This window comes from Otolemur garnettii, unplaced genomic scaffold (genome assembly GCF_000181295.1).
Source record: "Otolemur garnettii isolate 467f Iridium unplaced genomic scaffold, OtoGar3 scaffold00056, whole genome shotgun sequence".
Taxonomy (NCBI): Eukaryota; Metazoa; Chordata; class Mammalia; order Primates; family Galagidae; genus Otolemur; species Otolemur garnettii.
Genome location: NW_003852451.1, coordinates 6,001,581 through 6,027,820, shown reverse-complemented (window position 1 = coordinate 6,027,820; position 26,240 = coordinate 6,001,581). Strand labels below are relative to the sequence as shown.

Sequence of the window (26,240 nt, the reverse complement as noted above, 5' to 3'; positions counted from 1 at the left end):
GCTCGCCTCAGGAAGGTTGAAGTGCACTCTTCAATCTTCTCTCTTGTCTCTGCTCCAAACCATCAGCTACTTTGCTAAGGTTCTGTCCTTTCAGCCTCCTTCTGGACGGGAGCTTCTGTAAAAAGCTGGCTGCAGTTCGCCATCTTGGCTCCGCCCCGAAATTAGAGTTTTTATGAGAATATGTATCATCCAAAAGACTGTCCAAAATTAATAATGTCCCATAAATTTCAGTATGATAAACTATTTAAAAATGTCTGTTTTTTAAATTTCCATAAGAAACAAACCCCACACAATGACTTTAGAAAAATCAAGAGCATGCAGTTGGGTGCCTGTCTTGGGACAGTAGAGGGTTCCTTGCCCAGGCCCAGAGGGGCATCAGCCATGGAGACCCTGGAGAACTTTGCACTCATGCCCTGACTGGGACTCAAGGCCACCCACCCCACAAGTTCACCCAGCTAGAGCATGATGAGTCCCTGGGTACTAGAAAGCCAGGATTTGAACAAGCCAAGGCAAGAGAGGCCCAACTTTGAATTATTAATCCATAGTGTTCAGAAAGGTCTTCAAGGAGAAGTCCTCCTTATTCACTGCCAGGAAATTCACAACGGAGAGAAGTCCCGTGTGTGAGGAGTGTGAGGAATTAATTACACCTCCCAAGAGCAGCAACAACAAGGGCGCCTTCCTCAAAAACCCCTCCTCATTCAGCCCTACAAAATTCTAGGCAAAGAAGGGTTTTAGAATGCAGTGAAGACAGGGAAGCCTGGAGCCAAAGCTCTTATCTCCTGGAATAAGAAAGTCCACAGACAGGTGAAGCCAGTGTGGGGACCTGCTACTCACTCCACACCAGAGAATTCACACCAAAGGGGGGCGTCTCCCACAGTGCTCACCCTGGAGAGGTGCCGTGAGCACAGGGAGTGTAGGAGGCCTTTGGCTGTGGCCCCTGCTGCAAATGGCACCAGGAAGCTCACAGGCTGAGAGCTCAAGTGGGAGACATTCAGCCGGAGACACAAACTTAGGAGTTGACACCAGAGAAAGTCTGTGGCTGTCATGTATGAAGCAACTCCTTCAGCCATCTCTGCACCCTTGTTAAGGAAAAATGCATTCCCACTCAAGGTGGACAGGAGTGTAGCCCTTGGAAGAAAGCCTCCGGTCACAATATAATCCAGGCACCAGGGACTGTGCTGTGGGACAGCCCCCAGAGCCACACACATGTGAAGCCTTCAGGAATGACACTGTACTTTCTGACCTCCCCCATGGCCAGTGGCAGAAGCTGTCCCTCCTCTCCATCCTGGACGGCCTGAGGATGCACAGCGTTCAGCCCTCACGGCAAGGAAGGCAGCCTCTCCTCTCCCTGGCACATGCTGGAGGGCATCCAGTTGTCCTGTGTCATCAGACAGCCCCCTGCCCCTTGTCTGGCCAAGGCAGCCTGAGGGGTGTCTGCTGGAAGCTTCTGGGCCAGCTTTCCTTCCTGCTTAGACTTCTGTCTGTAGGAGACAGCTTAAGGTTTGAAATTTTATGTGAAATCACCTAATTCTATGAGTATTGGCAATGATTTTCAAAAGCTTTTTATTGGGGCATCATTGACATCAAATCGACTCTCATATATAATATTTTTGATGAGTTCTGACATGCCTACACTACTGTGAAACCAACACCAGAATCAAGGTAATGAACAATTCATCACCCTAAAAGATTCCTTGGACCCTTTTTCATATCTTCCTCGTGCTCCTACTTGCCAGCACTCAATCCCTGGGCAACCATCATGCATTTTACATCACTATAGATTATTTCCATTTTCTAGAATTTCACAAAACCTGAGTCATGAAGTATCTACCATTTTGTTTGCTCATTTGGCCTCTTTCCTTGAGCATAGTCATTTGGGATCCACCCATGCTACAGAATCCATCAGCAGTCCATTCCCTGTTATTGCTGAGTTGTGTTCCATGCTGTGGACATACCAGTTTCTTCTTTACCCATTCAATCACTTTTAAATTCTTTCCAGTTTTTATCTTTTAAAAATTAGGCTGCTATGAATTTATGTGTCCAAACCAGGTTTAATTTTAGTCACTATCTTTACCTTTTTGGTTAAACACACAAAGACCCTGGAGTACTTTAACTTTATGCTTTGTGCTGACAATTCTTGAGTTTTGCTGCCTGAAAATGTCTTTATTGTCGTTCCTGTCCCTCATTCTTAAAAGATTTTTCTCAAGTAAAATTTCACATCAACTTTTGTTTTCTTTCAATATTTTGAAGCTACTGCTTCCCTGTCATCTTTTAACGTGGAAGTTGCTTACTTCATTGTCAGGTGAGCTGTCATCCCTACACAGACAGTAAGTCTTTGTCATCCTAGCTGCTTTGAGAACTTTCTCTTTGACTTTATTCTCTGCAATTTCAGTACAATCTGTTTGGGTGGGTTTCAATTTATTCGTACGACTTGGGATTCATTAGAATTCCCGAGTCTTGCAATTTATGGAAAGTTCTACTTTGTCATCTCTTTAAACACAGCCAGTTCACTGTATCCATGGGCTCCTCTCTGTGGATGCAACCAGCCACTGACCAAAAATATTCAGGAGAACAAACAAACAAACAAACCCATCTGTTCTGATCATGTAGAAGCTGTTTTTCCTTCTCCTTATTCCCTGAACAATACAGTATATCAACTATTTACATGGCACTTACATTGTAAGTAGCTATGATAAGTAATCTAGAGATGATTTAAAGTATGTGGAAGGACGTGCATGGATTATATTCAAATACTATGCCATTAGGAAGAAGGGACTTGAATATCTGTGATTTTGGTATTCTCTGGGGTAGGGGATACTAGAACCAATCCTCCCACAAATATTAAGGGATGACTGCATTATCTTTCCACCTTTTTCTCTATAATTTTAATTTGGAAATCTGGTATTTGAAATTTTGAATTCTATCTTCCATATTTTTTAACTTTTCTTTTATATTTTAAGACTATTTTTTTTTTCTGGCTGAATCTTGGGTAATTTTTTCAGGTCAGATTTCAGAGCTAAGTTCTAATTTCTCTTTTTACCTATGTCTTGCCTGCTAAGGTCCATTTAGTAAGTTTTGTGTCATTTATAAGTTTTAACTCTAGAATTTGTGTGTGTGTTGTGTTTAATCTGACTGGATGTTGATGTGGATATCTAAGTGGATATATGATAGTTAATCATATTAAGCTTACTTATATTTCCTCCGATTATTTCAGTTTCTGTATTCTTTTCAGGTTTGGATTCTGCTCACTCTCATTTATGATGGCTCATTTCTACATGGTATATTTTGTGACGTTTCTGACTGTTACTTCATGCTCCACCAAACATTAACCAAGGAAATCATCTGAGGACTTATTTTAAAATACAGGTTTCCTGAGAGGACGGGGCTAATCTCAGCACTGTAGCCAACACTACTAACTCATGACTCTGTTAAACAATGCTCAGGGCCAAGGACTTGATATGCTACCCAGGGAGAGTTAATACCGTCCCTCACATCAAGTAAACATGGGTTTACACTTGCAAATTCTTAGAGGTAACATTTTCTCTTCTTCCTAGAGCAACAGTTCTCAACCCGAGGGACGCAACGCACAAGAACTGTATTAAAGGGCCCATAATTGCACTAATGTACACAGCTATGATTTAATAAAAAATAAATCCTATCTTAAAAAGGGGGGGGGGGGGAGAGCATATCATTAGGAAGCTTGAGAACCACTGACTTAGAGTAAGCACAAAATAGGCCAGGATTCCTACCACTTTCCTCTCTAGCTGATTGAATGAGGCAAACACATTTTGTGAGTCCTTGCTTTATGTAGGATTCTGTGGTTGCACTTTTTACCTTGAAGAGGTCCCAACCCCTAATGAAGTCTCCTGTGTGCGTCTGACCAATCTGCAGTTCTAGCCCTCAATTTTCAGTGGTGTCCCATGGTGACAACTTGCTTCAGCTTACACAATTTCCTCTCCAGAGTCCAGATTTCTCTTAAGTTTTGGCATATAAACTTTTCTTTACCATGTTTTCAGCATAACCATTGTTTTAAAAATGCGTGTTTTGTCATGGTGGCTCATCTATGTAGTCCCAACTACCTAGGAGGCTGAGGCAGGAGGATCACTAGGGGATAGGGGTTCAGTGCACTATGAGCTCACCTAGAAATAGCCACTACACACTAGCCTGGACAACATAGTGAGATCTTGTATCTTAAGACAAGCAAAAAACAAATGTTTTGTAATTTAATCCAGTATTTGTACATGGTGTGTACTGCGACAGTTTTTAGAAGTATTAGTTCACCATGCTGTTGGAAATAGAGTTGCAATATAATTTAATTTACTTTGACTTCTATGTATTGACATCTAAGGTAAGTTGAATATTTAATAAGCAAGGGTTGTGATTTTCCACACTATCCCTCTGATTTGAAAAAAAAAAAAATCCTTGGAGATGCAGAATTGTCTCATTTGCTGTGACTAACTCCTGCCAATTACTATCAAGGTATCTGAGACTCAGTCTGAGTGTCAATGATTGAAGTCTTTTTTCAAAGAACTTCACATTACTGCAAAGATGATATGGAAACCACAGTGTTAGAGACAGCAGAGGACAGGTGAGTAGATGGACGGATGGGGGCACATAGAGATGCACATGTGGACAGTTCCCTATATGTGTGAAGGCACATATGTGCACAGAACTATAAAGTAGTATCGGATGCAATTCTGTCTTTGTGCTAGGCATACTGTAACACACAGGTGTGGTATTTGTGCACATGCATATATATAATTATATTTAAGAATTACATCCTATGAAATATAATATGCACATTTTAATTTCATCCCACTAGGAAACCTGCAAGGCTGTACCATGCCTTGCTAACTACGAGTGACACACAAGTCATCATTTTTCTTCAGGATTTGCATTAATAAAGATCCATTCCTAGTCTGCATCCCTAATTTGGTGGAGAATAATATCTTATAGCTGCTGTCTTGGTCTCCACGCACTCGTCCAGTGGATGGGAACGGAAAGCACACCTAATAATTCCAGCTCAAACACTGCATCTATTGGTGCTGACGCACTTTGCTCCTTAGAGGAGATGTCACCTGCCAGCTGGCTCTGACAGTTTGGAACTAACACTGACATTTGTGCTGGCACCATAACAGTGTCTACATCTCAGGAAGTTGCACAAATTATGATGGACCCAGGGATTTTTGAGGTAAAAAGTATGATATGCATGACCATAATACTAAAATGATTTTAAAGATAAATTCAGAATTTGGTGTCTTGTTCAAGAAATATCTGCTGTCCATGAAATATATGGCATATGCTTGCAAAGAAAAAATGGATTGCATAGAAGAAAGGGTAGTAATTCAATTATAAAGCTGATCACCATGCTACAGTTTGTAAGAGTCCACTGTGTTAGAAAACCACTGAAGAAAGAGATAAAACAAGTAATTTTGGGTTAATGCGGCATAGATATAAAAAATATTACCACATTGGGGAAAAGATTGAATTTTGCTATTTTTCTGGCTCCGAACTGGCCCCCCCTTTCTTGGCTCTTTTTTTTATTCCATGAATATTACTTTGTAAGGAGCTCAAATCAGCACATATCAACATGGTCACCCAGAGGGGTTAAGACACGAGGAAAGTGAGACTGGAAGGCAGTGGCACAGGTGGGACGCTACCAACATGTCTGAATATTGTGACACTTTTGGTGAATATTAATAGACGGAAAAAAAGTTACTTGGAATTTTTGTCTCTATTCTAATTTCCTAGCAAAAATCAAAGATACCATCATTTACTTATTTTAAAAATAATTAATTTAACCAGACACTTACTGCTGTAGTCCCAGGGCAGTTTGGAGACTGGCATTCACCACTCATCCGGTTTGGAATTAAGACATCTTCCCAGCAAGATGGACCCTTTGAAAAAAAGAAAAAGAAAGAAAAACTCAACAACATCCATGGTACACAAATTGTGATACAAATATACTCCCCATACATTTTCTAAGATGTCTCCATTTATATTATAAAAAGGCAATGAAACCAGTGTGTAGTCCACTGATAGTTCTAGGTGTGGCCCTCAGACCCAAAGGGTCCTGCTTCCTGAAAACTATCTTCATAACTACATGAAGAGTGTAATGGGTATTTTGCTCCAAATCTGTCCATTTTCCACTCATAGCCTCCCTCCAGAGCCCTGCTTGAATGCTCTCTTATTCTAAAGGCCATCCCTGACCTTGTGCCCCACCTCCTGGCCCTCCCAGCCTTCATTTGCTTTGCAGCAATCATCTCCCCCCAAGCAGTGGCCCAGTGCTGAGCAATGGCCGTCTGTCCCCTCTGTGACTTGGTCCACTCTGGTCTCTGCAGCACCCAGAACAGCAAAGTCTTCTTAGTTCATCAAGAAAGACTTAAGATGAATTATCAGTGTCAATTAATGCAAACTTCAACAAACCCAGACTGGCCAAAAATACTAGAACAGAAAGCACCTTATAGATTTTGTTCACAGATGTCCTGCGCAGAGTTGGAAGAAAGTGGGAACAGCCTAAGTCACCAAAGAAGGCAGATAAACACCCCTTGCTAAGTCTAATAGTGCATAGCAACCAAAATGCACCATCCTTATCTACTAACAATGTATGGGTGAAAGGATTACAAAATTGGATTAGAGTAGGACTTGGAAAAAGAAGCAGAAGGAAATAAAGATGATACCTGTATCTTTTTAGTGAGCAGGCTCCCTAGTAACTGTCTGAAGTTCACTGCTGTGTTAACAGGTGATGTCACACACATGTGCAAACTACCCTCAGTGAGAGTCTTTGGAGGGAAGCAGCAGGTGTGGGGCACACCTGGGGACTGCCTGTCACCATGGGCCTCCTCCCCTGAGCACACAGGTGACCTGTCTCTCCAGAGGTACAACTGGAATTATGCTTAACACTAAGATGTGTAAACTCATAATAGCGATGGCCGCAGAAGAAAGTGCTGCGGAGAAGACAGGCTTGCGCTTTCCTGGCACAGAGGCATGGGCTGCAGCAGAGGATGAGCCTCAGTCCCTGGAAGACCACAAGGAACCTGAGGGCTCAACTAGAAATGAATAGATAAATAAATAAAAATAAGCAACATTAGAAAAACAGGAGACAGGGCAGTGGGAGCCCTGAGGAAGCAAAATTTCAGAAGATCCTAAAACCTTTTAGGCAGAGAAATCAGGTCATTAACCTAGGAACAAAAGCCAAAATAGAATTTTCAAATTGCAACAATACTTTCAAAGCTCAAAGGGAAAGATTTTCAACCCAAAATTCTGTACCTGAGCCAATTATCAATAACATGGGAAATTAAATGGGAGAATGGTAAAAAGTAGGGGGAGGTACCGGGGGGGATGGTTGGGGAGGTGCCTGCCAGGGCTCTGCAGGCAGGACAGAGGGCCGTACCAGCCTGCTCACGGTGGTGAGTCGCCAGGCGGGCTGTGACCAGCGGAGTGGAGAGCTGAGGGAGCATCTTTGCAGCTCTGGCGGGAACAGAGGGAGAAGGGTGGCAGGGAACAGACGCATGGGGAGCTTCTAAAAGGTGTGGGGTGAGGCCGGCACCCAGCACAAGGCAGGAGAGAGTCAGAACAAGGCAGTGGCTGCAGCAATTTTACCATCAAAGACATTGGGACCCAGCCAGTGGCCTAAGCTGCAGGAGTAAATTGGTCATCATGTGTGAGCCCTGACCCATCCCTGCTCCAGACCCCAGCAGAGCCGTCCAACCACCTGCAGCAGAAGCTTGTGGCAATGTCTCGAGGCATGAAGAGGTCCTCAGCCACGTCCTTTAGTACGCATACGTCTGCCTACCCACCTTGACCAACACACATGGGAGCACACACGCATTACACATACACGTGTATGCACACTCACAGACCACTCACACCACGCATACACACACCACACCCATGCACCCCACACTCACATACACATACGCACACACTCACTATCCTAGAGAAAAGCTGGGGAAGAAGAGGAATCCCGGAGGGCTAAGCTCTGCCTGAAAGAGACCAGACCATTATCAGAGGCTGTGTAACCCAGACCTCAAAGGAACCCAAAATTGGAATCCACAGATCATTAACCCCAAACCCACTATTTGAACTGGAAGTGAGTTTGCAGAAAGAGTCACAGCAGGTCTGAGGTGGGCCCTTGGCCAGTACTTGGGATCTTGGGTTTCAGAAGGGTCCCCACCATTCCCTTACTGATGTGGATGGTCTGGCCGAGCCTCACCTTGATACAAACTATAGCTTATGCCCCAAACCTTCTTTCCCTCTGTGAGCGTGCAGTTTTGATAAGCACAGGACAAAGGTCACCACAGCCTCTTTAAGGAGCCCCCATTAAAATCCCTGGGCCTGGCGTCTTTTCTCAGCAGACAACACTTCACACAATGTTACAACTGGCTGCTGGAGAAGCGAGGGCCCTGGTGTGACCACTGGGACAGGACCCGGGAGCCTGGCCTGCTTCCTCAGTCTCCCCCCGGGCACCTTGCCCTTTGCTGATTCCCCTGTAATCAGCCTTGGCCCTGTGTGACAATAAACCCAGTCCTGGATGTTCTGCTGAATCACAGGAGGTGGGACGTAGCCTTGGGGACGCAATGACATGTGGTTAGGCATCAGGGAATGTTCTCCCAGTCACACAGGAGGGTCAGGGCTCATCATAAGATCATATCAAACACGAAGAATAAGAAATTTTGCTTTCCTTGCACACCCCACTGTAGTCACAATAATGTAAACACTTATTTGATTTTCAATCTTAGGGCCACACTTTGATAGTAGACAGGGGGTTTTAATTATGAGTAAGTAACATAATACATACACTATTCAGCTTGGACAACGTGAAAGTGAAAACACAAAGATGAAGAACTAGAAGGCTAAGTAAAGCTGGGAGAGAAGGGGAAAGGTGGGGACTAATACCCTCACCCACCAAGCCGTTGCCTTAGCATAAGGCCGTTTCCACATCGGACTTATACATGGGAGTGCATTCACTTGATAAAAACTACAAATGTATTGAAATAAAAGAGGCATGATACTAGAACCTTGATTGCATTCATCAGCCTTGCTTTCCTGGTTTCAAGTGAGAATTCAATGAGGGTAAAGATACCTAGAACGTAGGCTCCGACTCTGATCAAACTTCAGTCTTTGACCAGGACCCTGTGGGCAAACCTTGCCCATTTGTTTGTGTTAATGTCTGTTTCTCTGTAGACAGTGGTTTGTTCTACTCTTGTGGACATTACCAACCAGATTTCTCTCACTTTTAGACAACCAGGAAAACATGAAAGTTCGAAACTCCGGCAACTTTACATAACTCATAACACAGACTTGGTTTACTAATATTACCCTTGGCTCTGTATTACTTTTCTTTGATCCATTTCCTCATCTAATTCATTTTTCTTGGTTTTCATTTTAGTGGATCCCTGCAAGCTTGTCATGTCATTCTGAAACGAGTCCAGGCATAATTAGGTAACATGAGTATCTGGTGACTTTTCTCTTTTCACTCTCCAGAGTTACCGACGGCTCCGTCTCAGCATCCTGGGACAATAGTCATCTCTCCACAGGAGCAGAGTGGTCTCTGGCCAGGGGACTGTGCTAAGCTGTGGCAGGTGGTAACTCACAGTGGACGGGAAGCACGCTGAGTTCTGAGAGGTCTCTGAGCCTCTGAGGAGTCCATTTCACTGAGGTTAACCATTCACTAAGTGGGACAGCGCTGTTTTCTCTATCAGCATGGAGATTTCTTCTGACCTCAGCATGTGCCATGGTAAAAGATGAACCCAACATGGCAACAGCTAACAAGGAACCCTAACAACCAAATTCAGGAGTGAGGTCCCATTTATAGTCACTGCTCAGAGTAAAATTTCCTTCCTCAAATTCTAGGATTAAATGATATTTTCTGTGAATATCACAGGTATTTATCTTTCATATTTTGATTTTTTAGTGTCTAAACAGTAACTAAAACATGGAACAATTCCTATAATCATCACATAAGGTACTATATTATCTGACAAATCATATGTTATACAGAGAAATGACTACAATGCACATTTACAATTTTCTTGATCTCATAACATAGTGGTAAATGTAGGAAAACATTACAACTTTGTTGAATGCAGGAATTCAATATGATACAATATATATGCTCGTTTATTTATATGACTCACATTATTAATATGAAAGTTGTTAACCTGAAAAGAGAAGCAAATGTCTCAGTGGATTTATATCATTACAAAGCAGACTTGACTTTGCTCCTTTCTAATTTTAGAAAATATAAAATATTAATTGCCTAATCACTGCACATGCTATTTCAATAGTTGCATGGCTGAAGCATCTATAACTAATAGTTTTTACAGAAAAGAAAGAAAGATCTTCGGATTAAAAGATTAAAAAGGGCTGCAAATCATATGATGTTAGAAGAGGACTAGGCATTACCACACGTCGACAAAAGAACTAAGAATTTATTTTATCTCTCAAATCTAGAGAATTAAAGATATCTGAAAAACTACCAATAGAAAAATATAAAATACTGGATTAATAAGGAAGCATTTGGTTGGATTTTAGAAAACTTTCTCCTTTTTTGCCTAGTAATTGTTACCACCAGGAAAAATAGGTAAATTATTTGAGCTACTATAGCGGGGGTGAACAAACTGAGACCTGCTGGTTAAATCTGGTCCAGTCCCTGCTTTTCTGTACAGTCTATGAGCTAAGAAATATTTTCACATTTTTAAATGGTTGGAAAGCATTAAAAAAAAAAAAAAAGAATGGCTCGTGACACATGAGAATTGTGACGGTCCAACTCCTGTGTCCACAAATACAGTTTCACTGGCACACAGCAGCACACACTCTATGCTTGCTGTGCTGCTACACAGGCTTCATGACCCGCCAGGCCTACAGTATTTACATCTGGGCCTTTCATGGAAAAAGCTTGCCAATCCCTGATGTATAGTAAATAATGTTTTCCAGAGTGATATTGAAAAGTAGTCTATTATTTTTAACACTGTGACAGCATTTTGGCTACCATACAATCACATTAGTTTATATGAGTAGGTGTGGCCTACATCTTAAGTGAGAAATTACAATTCAAATCTTAGAGCTGCTGACCTGATAAATCTGAAATGATGTGGACGGAGAGGCAGAAAATAAATCCAGTGAGTCATTAAATTCTTTGAATTGGTAAGTGGAAAATAACAGCTAGAGATGACATTTGAGAATTTTCCTAATGTTATCAACACAAGGCATAAGTAGAACGTTATTTAAACCTATCTATATGATGTTTGTAAATCAGGAATTCAGGTAAGCGACCCAATAAATGAAAACAGTGATAACATCTATAAAATGTGAGTTTTAAAATTTATTTTTAAAAGTTCTAGAACAATAATACAAAAGGCATTTGGCTATCTTTCAATGCCCAGCCAAGTGGAAAAATGAAGTACTTAACTGCTAATTCATATCCAAATGTCACTCAACAAGATCCAGATAGACAAAGCAAAAAGATTTTTTCCTTGAATTATTTGAATCAATGCTGTAATCTGCTCCTCATTTGCGGGTATATGAATTGCTGCTTAGAATAAATTCCAAATTCTATTTTCTAAAATGTTACTCTGAAGGGTTGGCATTTACAGTTTTTGAAAAGGAGTTATTTGAATAGTAGTTTTATTTAAATAAACTGTACTTTAACCTATTATCTCACATTATCATCAAATTGGTTTCATTTAAAGTATTTTCTTGAATGAGTCCACAAATATTGAAGCCATATAATTAAACTTCACGGACTAAAATAATTTTGTGAACCACACCAGGGATATGATACAACAGCAAAACTGTCTTTAAAATAGCTACACTCAGGGGCTTGATCTTCCCCTGTTCGTTTTTTATACCCATTTTCAACAAAGTGATGAAGAGAAGATGCTGTGAAGTTCACAAACCTGTCAAATCTCATTTCTCTCGTTCACTAGCAATATGTTCTCGAGCTACCTTCACTCCCCCCACCCGCCCTCAGTGTCCCTCATCAGACACGGTAGGAGCCCAGCGCCTCCTTCAGACAGCGGTCACCAGCTGAAACGAAACCACATCCTTTCATACCTTGCACTGTGTCGGGCACATCGTGACTCAAAACAAAAGGGAACTCTTACGAGTGTTATTTCTTATTGCCAAGGAGAACTACCTGAGCGGGCTTGTTTTTAGTTTAATAAAGAGCAGAGTAACAGGAGCTACTTCCAAGGCACTGGACTTAGCCCAGTGGGTTTTTAAATTCTTCCTTTTCCTCAATTTCTCTATTATTCAGTCATTTGCAGGGATCTTGTCACCTTCCAGAGCGTGTGCACAGAGCTCTTCTAAAGCAGATCTCTCCATCTGTCACACAGTGGATATTGTTCCGCACATCCACCCTGATTTAAAGATTTGATTTTAAGATACTAAGCCTCCAACAAAGCTAAGCACAGTGCTGTGATTGTGGCAAGGGCTCAATAAACGCAACCATTAAGTAGTAAGCCAGGAAAATGATAAAGAAAAAAATGCTTTGAACCAAAATATCCATCCCTTCACCAAATAATTATTGAACAGCTCTGAGAATACAGTCTTGCAGATTTTATGAAGTATCTGCAAGAGCTAGTATGACAAATGAACTGAGTGCACTGATCCAAATGGGTGGAATTTTTTTAAATGCTCAATCCAAATATTAGCAAGATGTCAGGCAAATGGAAAACACCTGCTGCTGGTGCAAATGTAAAGGGTACAGCCACTTTGGAAATCTCTTAGACATTATTGTAAAAAGTAAACATATAGCTGACATATGATTCAGCCATTCCACTCCTAGGTATCTACCTGAGATAAATGAAAATACATCCACACAGAGAATTGCAGACAAATACTCATGACAGTAATAAATCATATTAGCTCCAAACTGGAGACGACCCAGTGTCCATGAAAACATGAATGGATACACAAAATGTAGCATTTCAATTCAGTTGACTACTACTCAATAATGAACAGTGTGATGTTACTTACAAATGCAGCAACATGGATCATTCTCAAAATTATACTGTGTCAAAGAAGCCAAATGCAAAACAGAACATGCTGCATGATCCCAGTTACTTCAAATGCAAACACATCTATAGGGACAGAAACAGATCCACAGAGTTTGGGAGTGAAAGCACAGAGCAGGGTGGGCTGCGTAAAAGCATGAGGCATATTCTGGTATTTGTATTTGGTTGAATTGTGTCTGCTCAAAATTCGTGTTTCAATACCAACCCATAGTACCATAGAATGTGAATGTTTTACTATAATCCTAACACTCTGGGAGGCCGAGGTGGGTGGATTGCCTGAGCTCACAGGTTCGAGACCAGTCTGAGCCAGAGTGAGACCTCACCTCTAAAAATAGCCAGGTGTTGTGGTAGGCACCCATAGTCCCAGGTTCTCAGGAGGCTGAGGCAAAAGGATTGCTTGAGCCCAAGAGTTTGAGGCTGCTATGAGATGTGACACCATAGCTCTCTGCTGAGGGTAAGAAAGTGAGACTCTGTCTCAAAAAAGAAAAAAAAAGAATATAAGAGTTTTAAAGAGTGAATTAAGTTTTACCGAGGTCATTAGGGCCAACTCCAATATGACTATAAATCTCATCTCATAAGTAGAGAATTTAGGTCATAGACACACACCAAGGAGAAACCCTGTGAAGACATGGGGGATGAGATGGTCCCCTGAAAGCCAAGGAAGGAAGTCTTACGAGAAACCAACCCTGGTGACACCTGCTCTCAGACAGTTAGCCTCCAGAACTATTAGAAAGTAAATTTCTGTGGTGTAAACCACCTCATCTGTGGTACTTTGTTCTGGTAGGTAAATATGGGGTTTATGCAAACATTTGCTACCTTGACTGCAGTGATGGTGTGATGTGGTTACATTCTGGTCTGAAGTCCACGATTTGTACCCTTCAAATGGAGGCAATTTAATTTTCACAAATTACTCCTCAATAAAGTAGATTAAAAAAAAGAACAAAGACTTGACAAGGAAATTCAATGAGGAAAGGAGAACCTTTATACCAAAGGCTGCATAAACAACGAAGTATAAATATCCCGCATCCCTTCCTCACACCACAGAGAAAGTAAATGAGAACATCTCTCCCACCCTGGAGCGGGCAGAACTTCCTTGTAAGAACACAGACAGGGCAACCCTCAGAAAGACATTTATAAACTGAACTTCGGTGAAAATTAAAGCTCATCACAAGAATTCTAAACATGAACATGTAAGCCATAATATTACAAAAAATATTTATAATACACATATTTATGGGATTCACCTCAGAATGTGTAAACAAATTTTACAAATTAACATAGAGAGAAACACCCCAAGTAAAAATAAGCAAAATCTGAAATGGACTGTTTACAAAAGGAGACATTCAAATGGCCCACGATCATATAAAACAATGGGCAACATCCTTAATAATCAGGAAAAAACAAATTACAGGTAGAAGATATAATTTCACTTGGTTTTACATTTTAGTCACATAAACAATGACTAAGATGTAAAATAAAAAATACTGATAATACTAAGCATTAGTAATAATAGTCAAACAACATTCTTACACAGAGTTATAGGAGTATGAAACTATCACTTTGGAAATAGTTTCACAGTTTCTTATAAAGTTAAACATATAGCTACCCATGAGTCAGCAATTTCACTCCAAGATGTTGATCCAAGAAAAATGAAAATATTGGTATAAACACACACAATCCCCAAAGGTGAGAATAAGAATCTCATACAGTAGCCCAACCCAGAAATAAGCCAATATACCTATATAGTGAATAAATAAATAAGGACAACAGCATATCAATTAAATCACACGACATGGATGCATCTCAAAACAAAAGACATATTTAGTGAAAGGAGCCAGACATGGAAAAGTGTGTATTGTGTGAAATCTAACCATGAGCAATATTAATCAATGGTGATAGAGTCAGAAGACAGACGTCTTTGAGATGGGGAAGTATTTATTAACTGGAGAGAGGCATGAGAGAACTGTTCTGGAAATGTTCCGTATTTTGATTGGGGCTAACGGTTACATGAGTGGATATAACTGTCCAAGTTCACAGAACTGAATATTTAAAGTCAGTAAACTTTGTAGACTGTATTTTTTTTTTTTCTTTTGTGAGATAAAGTCTTACTCTGTTGCCCAGGTTAGAGTGCCATGGCATCAGCTTAGCTCACAAAACCTCACGCTCCTGGGTTCAAGCAATCTTCTTGCCTCAACCTCCCAAGTAGCTAGGGGGCTACAGGCACCAGCCAGGATGTCTGTTTTTAGTAGAGATGGGATTTCCCTCTTGCTCTGGATAGTGTTAAACTCCTGATCTCAAGTAATCCTCCCACCTTGGCCTCCCAGAGGGCTAGGATTACTGGTGTGAGCCAGCATGGCCGGCCTACAGAGTATAAATTTTCTCATAATTTAAACCTATGAACTGAGTCCATATTGTTCACTTCAACAACTATTTATTGCGGTCTTGCCTCTTAGTAGCTCTGTGACCTTGGGAAGGTTTGTTAACAGCTCAGGGATCATCTAGCTCAGGTTAATAGTAGAACCCACTTCATAGGGGTATTGCAAGGAGTAGATACAAAATTGTGAGGCCAGTGTCAGGCACACGACAGGTGCTCAATGAATGTTAACTAATTCTGTATCTACATGAAGCCCCTGGCTTGATAAAGGGGCAGGACAGTTAATAGCCACAGTCGATACGGTTTAAAAAACACTAAATTGAGTAACAAAACTATTTTACACTTTCATTAGATCTTTAAACCTTTATTTTTAATTGACAAATCATAACTGTATAGATTTCTGGGGTATAATGGGGATGTTTTGATATCTATCCAATGTGAAATAATCATATGGATGTGAAGTCAGCTAACATATCCCTCACCTCTCTTACTCTTCCTTCTGGTGGTAAGGCATTGGAAATACACTCTCTTAGCAACTTTGAGGTACACAATGCATTATCTGTTACTGGTCATGCCATTTAATAGAGCTCAAAAGTGTATTCCTCCTGTCTGAATGAAGCTTTGTACCTTCTGGACAGCATTTCTCTGTCTCCTGCACCCTCTCACCTTTAGCTTCTCAAAACCACCTTTCTCCTCTGGACTTCCATGAATTCAACTTTCTCAGATTCCACATAAAAATGAGACGACGCAGCACTTGCCTTTCTGTGTCCGGCTTATTTCACTTAACAGTTTCGTTGTGTTGTTGCAAATGACAGAATTTCTTTCTTTTTGAAGCTAATGCTAAACAGCACTAATCATTTGGGAAATGCATGTTAAAATCACAATGAGATATTACTTCACATCTCTTAGAATGTCTGTTATTAAAAAGATGAAAGGTAACAAGTATTGGCAAGAATGCAGAGGAAGAGAACCCCTGTAAGGTACTGGAAAATGTGTAATTAGCACAGCCATTATGTAAAATGTATGGAGGTTTGTTCGGCAAATAACTCAAAATAGAATTACCAGCAACCCCACCCCTGGGTATTTGAGAAAGGTCTGAAATCAGTTGTCGGAGATACGTGCACCGCCATGTTCATTGCTGTATCATTCTCAACAGCCAAGACAGGGAACCACCTAAATGTCCATTGGTTGATAGGGGATAAAAAAAAAAATGTCGTGTGTTTTACTTTTTTAAAAGGGAAATCTTTGCTTCAGTGACTTCCTCTTGTAGCTTTTTGGAGTAATTATCTGTTTCATTTAAAGTATTCTCTTAAATGTAGTATATGTACTACAGAACAACCCTGACCATTATCAATTAAAACAAAAAGACTTTAATCACCTCTGTGGCTTTGAAATGTTTACAACATCCATCATCAAGCTACAAAAGTATAAAAAAAAAAATCAGATCCACTCGGGTTCAGGAATGATGAGTCCCCCAAATCTGGTCAAGTGCCTCTTTCCCCTTTGTTCTGTGTGCTGCCCTTAAGTTCCCTCCTCACTCAGAACAATTTGCTATCTTGAGAGCCTCTTATACATGTTGTATGGATACTCTCAAAGAAGAGACCAAGGTGGGTAAAGAATCTTCCAGAAGACAGAGGAAAGAATCCAATCTTTTAAAGGCCAACACTTTATATTCTCTCTCCCTCTTTCTTTCTCTCTGCCTCTCCACCCTGAGCTATATATTAGCTATAGCTAATACATGTTTATTAGAACATATATATTACATTCTTTGCTATGGTCTAAACGTGTCCTCCAAAATTCATGTACCGGCAATTTAGTCCACAATGTTAGAGGTAGAGTGATGGAAGGTGTTGGGGTGATGAGGGATCGTGATTGAATCGATGCCCCTACAGAACAGACTGCAGGAGAGGGTCCTCTCTCTGCCCCGCTTTCCTGCCACGTGAGGACAAGACGTTCCTCTGAGGATGCAGCACTCGAGGCACCAACTTGGAAACAGACAGACCACGCATTGTCCAGCTGGTGCTTGATCTCGGATTTCCCAGACTCCAGACTATAAACAAATAAATTTCGTTTCTTTACGCTACTCAGTCTCAAGTATCTATTATCGTAGCACTAAAGAGATTAAGATACTCTTAAAAATATTTTTAATGAATTACTGATACAGATCATATGACATCATCTAAGTGAGAACAGATCTTTTTCTAGCAGAAGCTGACACTTTCCTCCCCCCTTCTTCCTTTGTGGGAACAGAATTTCTGGTATATAGCTAAGCACATGGCCACCTGGACTACATTTCTGGACTCCCTTGCTAGTACTGCCATGTGACCAAGTGCTGGCCAAGATACAGCAGTAGTGTCTTAGGGCAACTTCCACAGCTCTTTTATCTTCATTCATTTTCTCCTCTTGTGTTCGGATCTTGAACTGCATGTTCAAGGCTATATCCCACAAAGCAACAATGTAGGAAGAATCTGAGTTCCTACCCCAACCCCGAATTATCTACTTGAACTTTGACATGAGAGACAACTAAACACTCATCTTATTTAAGTCACTGTTATTTTGAATTTTAAAACACTCACCATTAAACCTAATAGCCACTGTTACAACCATAAAATTAACTGTGTTGTAACAGCAAAATCAATGGGGCACACAAAACAGTAAATATATTCCACTATGATCTTAAAAATCAACAATGTTTTCTTTCTCATACGGGGATGTTGGTGTATAGGGGGGTGAAGCCTATTGGAAGATAAAAGAAAAATCTTTTTTATTCTATATCATGAATAATACCCTATTTATAAGTCATGAGTTTTTTAAAAAAACAGAAGTTAACCAAAAAGACCCAAACTTTTAAAAAAGCATTAGTCATATTGATGAAAATCTTTACAAAATGTGTTATGTATTCCATGCCAACTTCAGCAGATTACATTTAATATGTTCATGGTGACTTAGCTTTCTAAAAAGAGCTACTGTGTAATGAATACATACCATTTGCCAGAAACCATATGTACCTCATCTCTAAGCTACCTATAAACAAAGCAAGGCAGCCATTACCCTGCCCATTTTATAGATGGAAACATTAAGTTAGCAATGCTAAGAGACATGTCTAAGCCTACAGGTGTACTAAGTAACAAAGTCAGTTTATCATAAAGCATTCATTCTCTCTGTTAATTTTTCTATTCCTTTTTTTTTTTAAGACAGAGTCTCACTTTGTCGCCGTCAGTAGAGTGCTCTGGCATCACAGCTCACAGCAACCTCCAGCTCTTCAGCTTGGGTGATTCTTTTGCCTCAGCCTCCTGAGTAGCTGGGACTACAGGCACCCACCACAATGCCCAGCTACTTTTTTTGTTGTTGTTGTTGCAGTTTGGCTGGGGCCAAGTTTGAACCCATGACCCTCGGTATATGGGGCTGGTGGTGCCCTACTCACTGAGCCACAGGCACTGCTACCTGTTAATTTTTCATAAGAAAGTTTTAAAAATATATGACCAGTGAATAAACATTTTATATTTGCTATTTTACCTTCAGTTAAAGTGATGTCTTTGAAGACTACTTCAAAATGTTTTGTCCTTACTCTGAAGTAGAAAAGTAGCTTGTGCATTTTGGTATCTCCCTGTCCCACCCCTTCACAGTCCTGCTCTGACAATGGCCTCCTATCAGGATGTTGGACACGTCTCTGTGCTATTCAGTGGGCCAGGAAATTACTAAATTTACTATTAGAAACAAACATCAGATTAAGGTTTTGTCCTTAGGTTTCTAAGACCCTTTTACTTATATTCAATTTCCAGGATAACTATTCAAATATATTTTTTTCCTTTTAACACCTTTATTGTTGACCAGTTCTCCCACATACCTTATTTCATTTATCTCAGAAATCTTATGAGATGGTATTGTGTATTAGTTTGCTACTGTTGTGTAACAAATAACCACAAATTTAGTGGATAAAGAAAATATGCATTTATACCTCACAGTTTCTGTGGGTCAGGAGTCTGGACACAGCCTGCTGTGACTTCTGCTCAGGGTCCCAAAAGGCTCAATCCAGGTGTCATCTGGAATACACTCTTCTCTGGAGACTGTACCAGAGAGGCCCTAGTTTCCAAGCTAGCAATGAAAATCTTTGCGGCTATAATCCTGAAGGTCTCAAAACCGTGCTATCTGTTAGCTAGAAGTCTCCTACATTTTTTTGCCCTGTGAACTTCCTAAACTTGGCAGCTTAACTTCATGAAGCCATGAAGGAGATATCTGCTCCAGAGTCCAATTATACAGTTTTATAAAATGTGCTCAAGGGAAATCTTAGATGATATAATCAGGAAGGACATGCCATCCCAACACCACATCTGCATTTTCTTGTTTGGAAGGAAGTTACAGGTTCCAAACCCATCCTAGAGGAAGTTTTTTGGTAACAGCATGGACACTGGGCAGGGGGTGGTCACTGAGGTTCATGTAACATCTGTTCATGTTCCACCCAATTTACAGATGAGGAGAAAGACCTTCATAAAGATTTGAGAAATAATAATTCAATATGTGACTTCAGTTGCTAACGGTTCAGCCTATTTTTAAAATAAACATACTTTCCAGTTTAAATATGTGAATATTTGAACACTTTCCTAGAGTTCTTTAAAATTTTCAAATAGAAAATAGAATTTTATAGCTCAGAAATAAATAATGAGATAATAATAATTTTATAGCTAAGAAATTAATAATGGCTATAAACAGAAACTTAGTTTCTGTTATTCTGAAACAGAATAAACTTGAAAATATTAGTCTATTTTATAAAAAATAAAACAAAACAAAATCATAGTTTGCTTTGATGAAGGTATATGATCTTTTCTAACTTTATTTCCTATAATTAATGTTTAACAGATGTTTACTCTGAACAGTTAACTGAAAGTTTCAATGCAGTTAATTCTATAGAAAAACAAAACAATACAGTCTACATAAAAGAATGAACTGAACATATATTAACTCAGTTATTCCTATAAATTCCTTAAAGCAAATGTCATTAGAAGGCAAATCATAATTCAGAAAAAATCTTAAGAAGACTCCTAGTCTAGGTCTTGTTAGAATTTTTACTCCTGATTTTGATGCTGTATTATTAATAATAAACTCTCCACTTGAAAATATTTTTATGTGGTATACAAGAAAGTAGAAGAGGTACAAATGATTTGGCCAATTCCAGCCATTCTCCAAGAGAGTAATGATCATAATAAAAGTGTCAAGGCTGTCACTCTGCATTTGTATAGAAATGGGTTGTTCACAAATCCCTTTTAGGCCCCAAACTACCCTTGAGTCCCAGTGAAAATCTCTTAATACTGAGCTCTGCGGCGCTCTGAGCTGCGCAGTGATGACTAGGTGTTCATGTGTCTATGTGTTACTTGTTCACGTGTAACCACAGAACTATTTTCCAAGAAAACCTTGGTCCCATGCCCAAGTACTCACTGGCTCTCATATTAACTACTTGGGCATATCGTGAGTATTTTATCTTGAGTATATCATTTTCATAAAGGGGTATCCACTTATTTTTTAATCATGAAAAGAAGTATCTTCTCTTGTTTTATAAAATAGAATATCTGAAGTCCACACTATTGTTAGAAAACATATCCATATTTTAGTAAGTTTTACCATAAGCCTTGGTGGTGCTTAATGGGGAAAGTTCAACCCTGCTCCCATGTGGGGTCACTTAGAGGGATCACTGGGGACTTAAGAGTCACTTTCCAGGGGGCCCTTTGCATGGCTGAGTGGAAGCTGAATATCAGATGAGGCCCTTCCTCTCAATAAGGGCCTCTCCAGTGGTACCTACAGAATAATGGGTATTGCTAAGAGTGACTTTCTTTAGAGAGAAGCAGCAGCTTTGAGCTGCGTAAGGCCTGAGCCTGGAAAGGAGCAGAGTGCTATTTCCAACACATTCTATTAGTCAGCAGTCGCAGAGCTCAGATTTACTTGAAGAAAAAAATTCTCACAGAGTTTGTCAAACTTTAATGTGGCATTTCACTGAATGATGCTCTACATTTGCAGTTTCTTATTTTCACATTTGCACCCCCCACCACTGGAAGGGGCCTGGTGTGTCTACAGTTCTGTGACTCTGCCCCTGGATTTTGGCTCCACTGCAGCAATGTAGGCCCATGTGACCTCCCCTTACTGTACTCAGTGTACCCCACTGCTCTATGTCTCTATTAAAAGCCTTTAAGCAATTTTAATACGTGAAATAAGTAATGTATCTCATTGAATATGGTTTATAGGAACAAAAACAGTAAAACAGCACTAATTCTGCTGGTCCTGGCATAATTCACTAGGACACCTCTCACGTTTGTATCTGGACACAGACACAGATAGTATCTCTGCCTGCCAGTGAATTTGTCAATCCTTCCCAATTATTTAACTAATATTTTCTAGTTTCTAAAAGGTATTCTTTGTGTTTTCTAGTATTTGAAATCACTAGCTGTCATCTATGTTTATTTATTTTATTTCAGATTAACATATGACTACAAATGGCTAGGTTGTCATTGTTATCTATGTTTTAATGCATTCATTTGATACTAATTTTAAGTCATTAATTCATTAACTTGTTCAACAAATAATGACTGGCATCCGTTACTTCACTAGATTCTGGAGATAAAACATTAAACATGATTTTCACACTCAGGAGAATACAAATGATTAAACAGGCAATTAACACATAGATGCTTTGAGAGTACATGAGAGATCCTAGTGCCCCAGAGTTCTTGAAAGACTATGTTTTTAAACTAAGGCCAGAGGGATGAGTAGCAATCAGACAGGATGATGAAAGTTTCCCAAGATTAAGACCTTGAGCCGGGAGAGCAGTACCAAACATTGTCGACCCCCAGACTGATTCCTGGAACCTGGACCCTCCACAAGTTGATTTCTTAGGTAGTGATCTTTGATCCACAAATAGATAATTTCTTCCGTGCGGTTTCTTAAAGATCTTATGATACCACTTATCCAAACCACTTATCCATACCACTGCTACTTGATAATACAATTCAATTAAAATATACATTTAAATGTAATAATATGTGAGTTCCTGATGTCTCAGCAAGAAAGGTACAAAGATGATAAACAGAGTCTTTGTACTTTAGGATAAAATTGACTGGGCTTCAAATCTAATGGCCAATACCAGCTATGTAAGGATGGGGAGTTTCTCAACATCAGTTTTATTATGTCTAATGTTGACTTAACAATTATACTTAACTCCTAGGACTGATGTTAATGAGATAAAATAGTGAGCACACTATTACACAGTTAATAAACGTTACAGGTATTACAGGGCCCTGCTGAATAACCACAGTATGAGAAAAACATGATCGTGTTACATCATGAACACCCTAACAGACAAAGATTCAGAAGATCTAAGTTACGGACACAATTTCACGGGAATTTAGGCTCATCACCTAAACATCTTTATGCTTCACTGTCTCGTCTGTAAAATGTGCGTAGGGCTAATAAGAGCTTGGGGTCAAAGAAGACAATGAACAAGCTAACGTGTGAAAACCTCTCTCCACTACATCAGGTCACAGGGATATTAGAAAAGGGACAGTGAGAGTGATGTGTGTGACTGAGACTGTCTAAGAGGAGAAGGATGTGGACACACGGGCTGTGTCGGTTCCTGTGACGCCAGACCTAAGGCCCTTCCAAAGAGAAGAGAGCTGAGTGTGTGAGGCTGCAGCTGTTGCCTCAGCAACTAGCCAGTCAACGCACTTGTATCGATTATCCAGTGCTGCTACGGGAACTCAACGGCTGCCTAAATAGAACATCTCAGCTGGCCCGGGAGATTTTTCCCAAGAACTAGGGTATCTCTATCACTTATAAAACATAATTTGACAGATAATTTACTTCTACCACAAAAATGCATTTCATATCATAAAAAGAAAGCATCTCATAATCCAATACTCAATATCCAAGAAAAAACTGGATGCACCATGTCACAGGCATTAAATGCTGAACGATGTGTTTACTCTTTCACAATTTCCAGGCACCAAACTATTGCTAAGTCACAAGATGCCTTCAATTACATCCCCACGTGTTGACAGCCTTGCTGTAGGCACATCACAGGGATGGCAGGATTTAAATAGCCGTGATGTCGGGGGTCCTATTTCATAGAATTTAAACAATGAAGACAAATAAAGACTTACAGATACAGTGATTCACTTTCATGCACTCTTAACAGATTTAATTTAAGAGAACCATATGATTATCTTCATCTGTCCAAGTTCTCTTTACTAAAAATAATCTGGCTATTTGCGTGGAGGAAAGTTTGCCACGCTCAGATTAGAGGCACTTTCAGGCAGTATAATATGTTTCTAGCTATTGAGATGGTAGCTCTCATTTCAATTCAAGGCATGTAAATCTATTCGAATAACAACGTTTATTATCATGTAAAGCTTCATAGTTATCTCAGCTGGTTTTACATCTTGATAATTAAGACTGGAACTGGACTATGCTTATTAAATGAGATAAGAAGTTTATTAGATTTCTGGTGAATGCCCAGATACCATCATCATCATATGAACATTATTATTTAGTTCTTGAAATTAAACTTTATGAATAACACATCACATTTTGGTGTGTACTGTATTACTCTAAACTCACAACCAAAGCTTAACTTGATCAGTCACTTTTTTCTCAAGAAAGGGAAAGGAAGAGATAATATAGGATAGGGTCAAAATTAGAAAGAGGTCACATTTACTCAATTTTTCAGTTGCTTAAAAGAAATTAACTACACATGAATATGTATCTATCTAGGATGACAGGGCCACTGTATAAAAGCTAGACATTTAAGAGTGATGGAGGTGATCGATAATGAATTGTAAGAGAAACTGGCTAGATAAGAACTTGGAAGAGACTGTAAAGAAAACTATTTTTCAGGAATCCTGAAGGGCAGTGAACTTGGACGGGGCTCCTTGGTCAGGTAGGATTCCAGACACTCATCCCTAATGACACCGCTGTGTATTCATAAGGTCCTTTTATCCCCATATTTCACTGGACTACAAACATTATGCTCAGAGTCTCTTATTCTTGCCCCTTACCAACCTACGGTTTATAGACCTGAAAAGAGTAAAGCCCTCTTGATCAAAAAATAGAAAATGACTTTTGATCAAAAGAAGAATCAGTTTGTCCTTGGATGTCTATGTTGACAAAAATGCAGGATTTTTTTGTTGTTGTTGGTTTAGTTGGAAGATTTTTCTTTTTTTAGCATGGTCAAGTTTAATATACGCTGAATATTTTTTCTACTCGATACATTTTTCTCTAAGCCTTTATATTATAAGATATTTCTACCCATTTTTCTCTCTCTCTCCTCTTCCTTTGTTCCCTCTGATTCTGTTAAAAACAAACTAGTCATCTCTAAAAATCATCCTTGCCTATTTATTTATGGTCTAATCATAGAGAGAGAAAAAGTTTTAATTCTATATTAAAACAAACTAAATATGTAGTTACCTGAGCTTTCTCAGAACAAATTTAAATTGGCTGTCATACCAAAAGCACTTTAAGTTCCCCACATCTTTCTTTAAGGATTTCCCCCAAATCATTATTTTGGAATTTATTCTCCCTTTTAGTTCAATATTTTTGACTTAAACCAATTCTCTTAAAAATTCCTCTTGCTATGTATGTGTTAAACCAAGAAAGGACTAGAAGAGGGGAAATTTACAGCTGAGAACAAGTAAGTTCTTGGTTATACATCACTGTCATTTTTAACTTTGTGAAGTAAGTTTCAGGAACAATTTTCTCCCCCCAATTCCTGCCTCTGCTCAGAGCAGTACAACTCCCTCTTCTTTTGCACTCTCCTGCTCCCTGACCCCTGCAGTTGTCCGCACACCCTTGTGGGGAGGGGTGGAGAGCTGGCAGACCACCACAAGGGCCACACTGCTGAATTCCCCAAACTACCTTCATCAGGAAGACAGCTGACACCAAGGCCTGTTGGTCCAACGTCCACTTCCCTGTTGGTCCGAAACTCAGAAGAGGGCAGGATAAAATTGATATCCTCAACCTCGAGAACTGCACCAATTGTTACCTACAGGCACAGCTGTAGCCAGAAGAATCCGTGGCCCTCTGCATGTGCACCATTCTCCAGCTTCAGTGTCCCACCATGGCTTATGCCTTGCACTGAGTTGGATCTTAGCCAATTATACTGCTCTGAAAAGCAAGCCCAGCTCCACTAGATGCAAACTCACTGACATTGCTGTTTCTGCTAAAATCTCCTCATCATGGCAGCCCTACTGTGTAGTCATGCCCCCCTACAGTACTGTCATAACAACATTTCTGTCAAGAAATGCCTGCACCTACAGTGGCGGTCCCATGCATCATAATGGACCCTCCCAGCCCTAACACCTCGGGATAACAGGACCCATCTGAACGTCATAGCACAGCACACTACTCACAGGTAGTATAAAAGCCAGGTGTATAAAAGCAGACCACATATACTTTTGTATGATCCATAGTATTCGATAATGATGATTATGACATCAATGGTTTATGTATTTATTACATTTTTCTCATTATTCTAGAGTATATTCCTACATGCACGCACACATAAAAGTTAACTGTAAAATAGCCTCAGGCAGGCCCTAGAAGAGGCATTCCAGAAGGCGTGTTGTTATCACAGGAGATCACAGCTGCTCACATGTGACCGCCCCTGAAGATCTTCCCGAAGACAGAGATATTGATGACCCTAACCCTGCGTGGGGTAAAGTGTTTGTGTCTTAGTTTTTAAAAAGAGTATGAAAATTAAAAAATGTGGCTCAGTGCCTATAGCTCAACCGGCTAAGGTGCCAGCCATGTACACCTAAGGTGGCAGGTTCGAATCCCCAGCCCGGACCCGCCAAACAACAATGATGGCT

The 26,240-nt window shown here is 40.0% G+C and overlaps 1 protein-coding gene across 1 annotated transcript in view; it reads right to left on the bottom strand.

Moving 5' to 3' along the window:
* PRKN (parkin RBR E3 ubiquitin protein ligase) overlaps positions 1-26,240 on the bottom strand; it is a 1,208,049-nt gene that overhangs the window by 596,595 nt on the left and 585,214 nt on the right. The window contains exon 5 of the mRNA XM_023514609.1: positions 5,814-5,897. Within this exon, the coding sequence (XP_023370377.1) occupies positions 5,814-5,897 (84 nt within the window). The remainder of the gene's footprint in view (positions 1-5,813; positions 5,898-26,240) is intronic.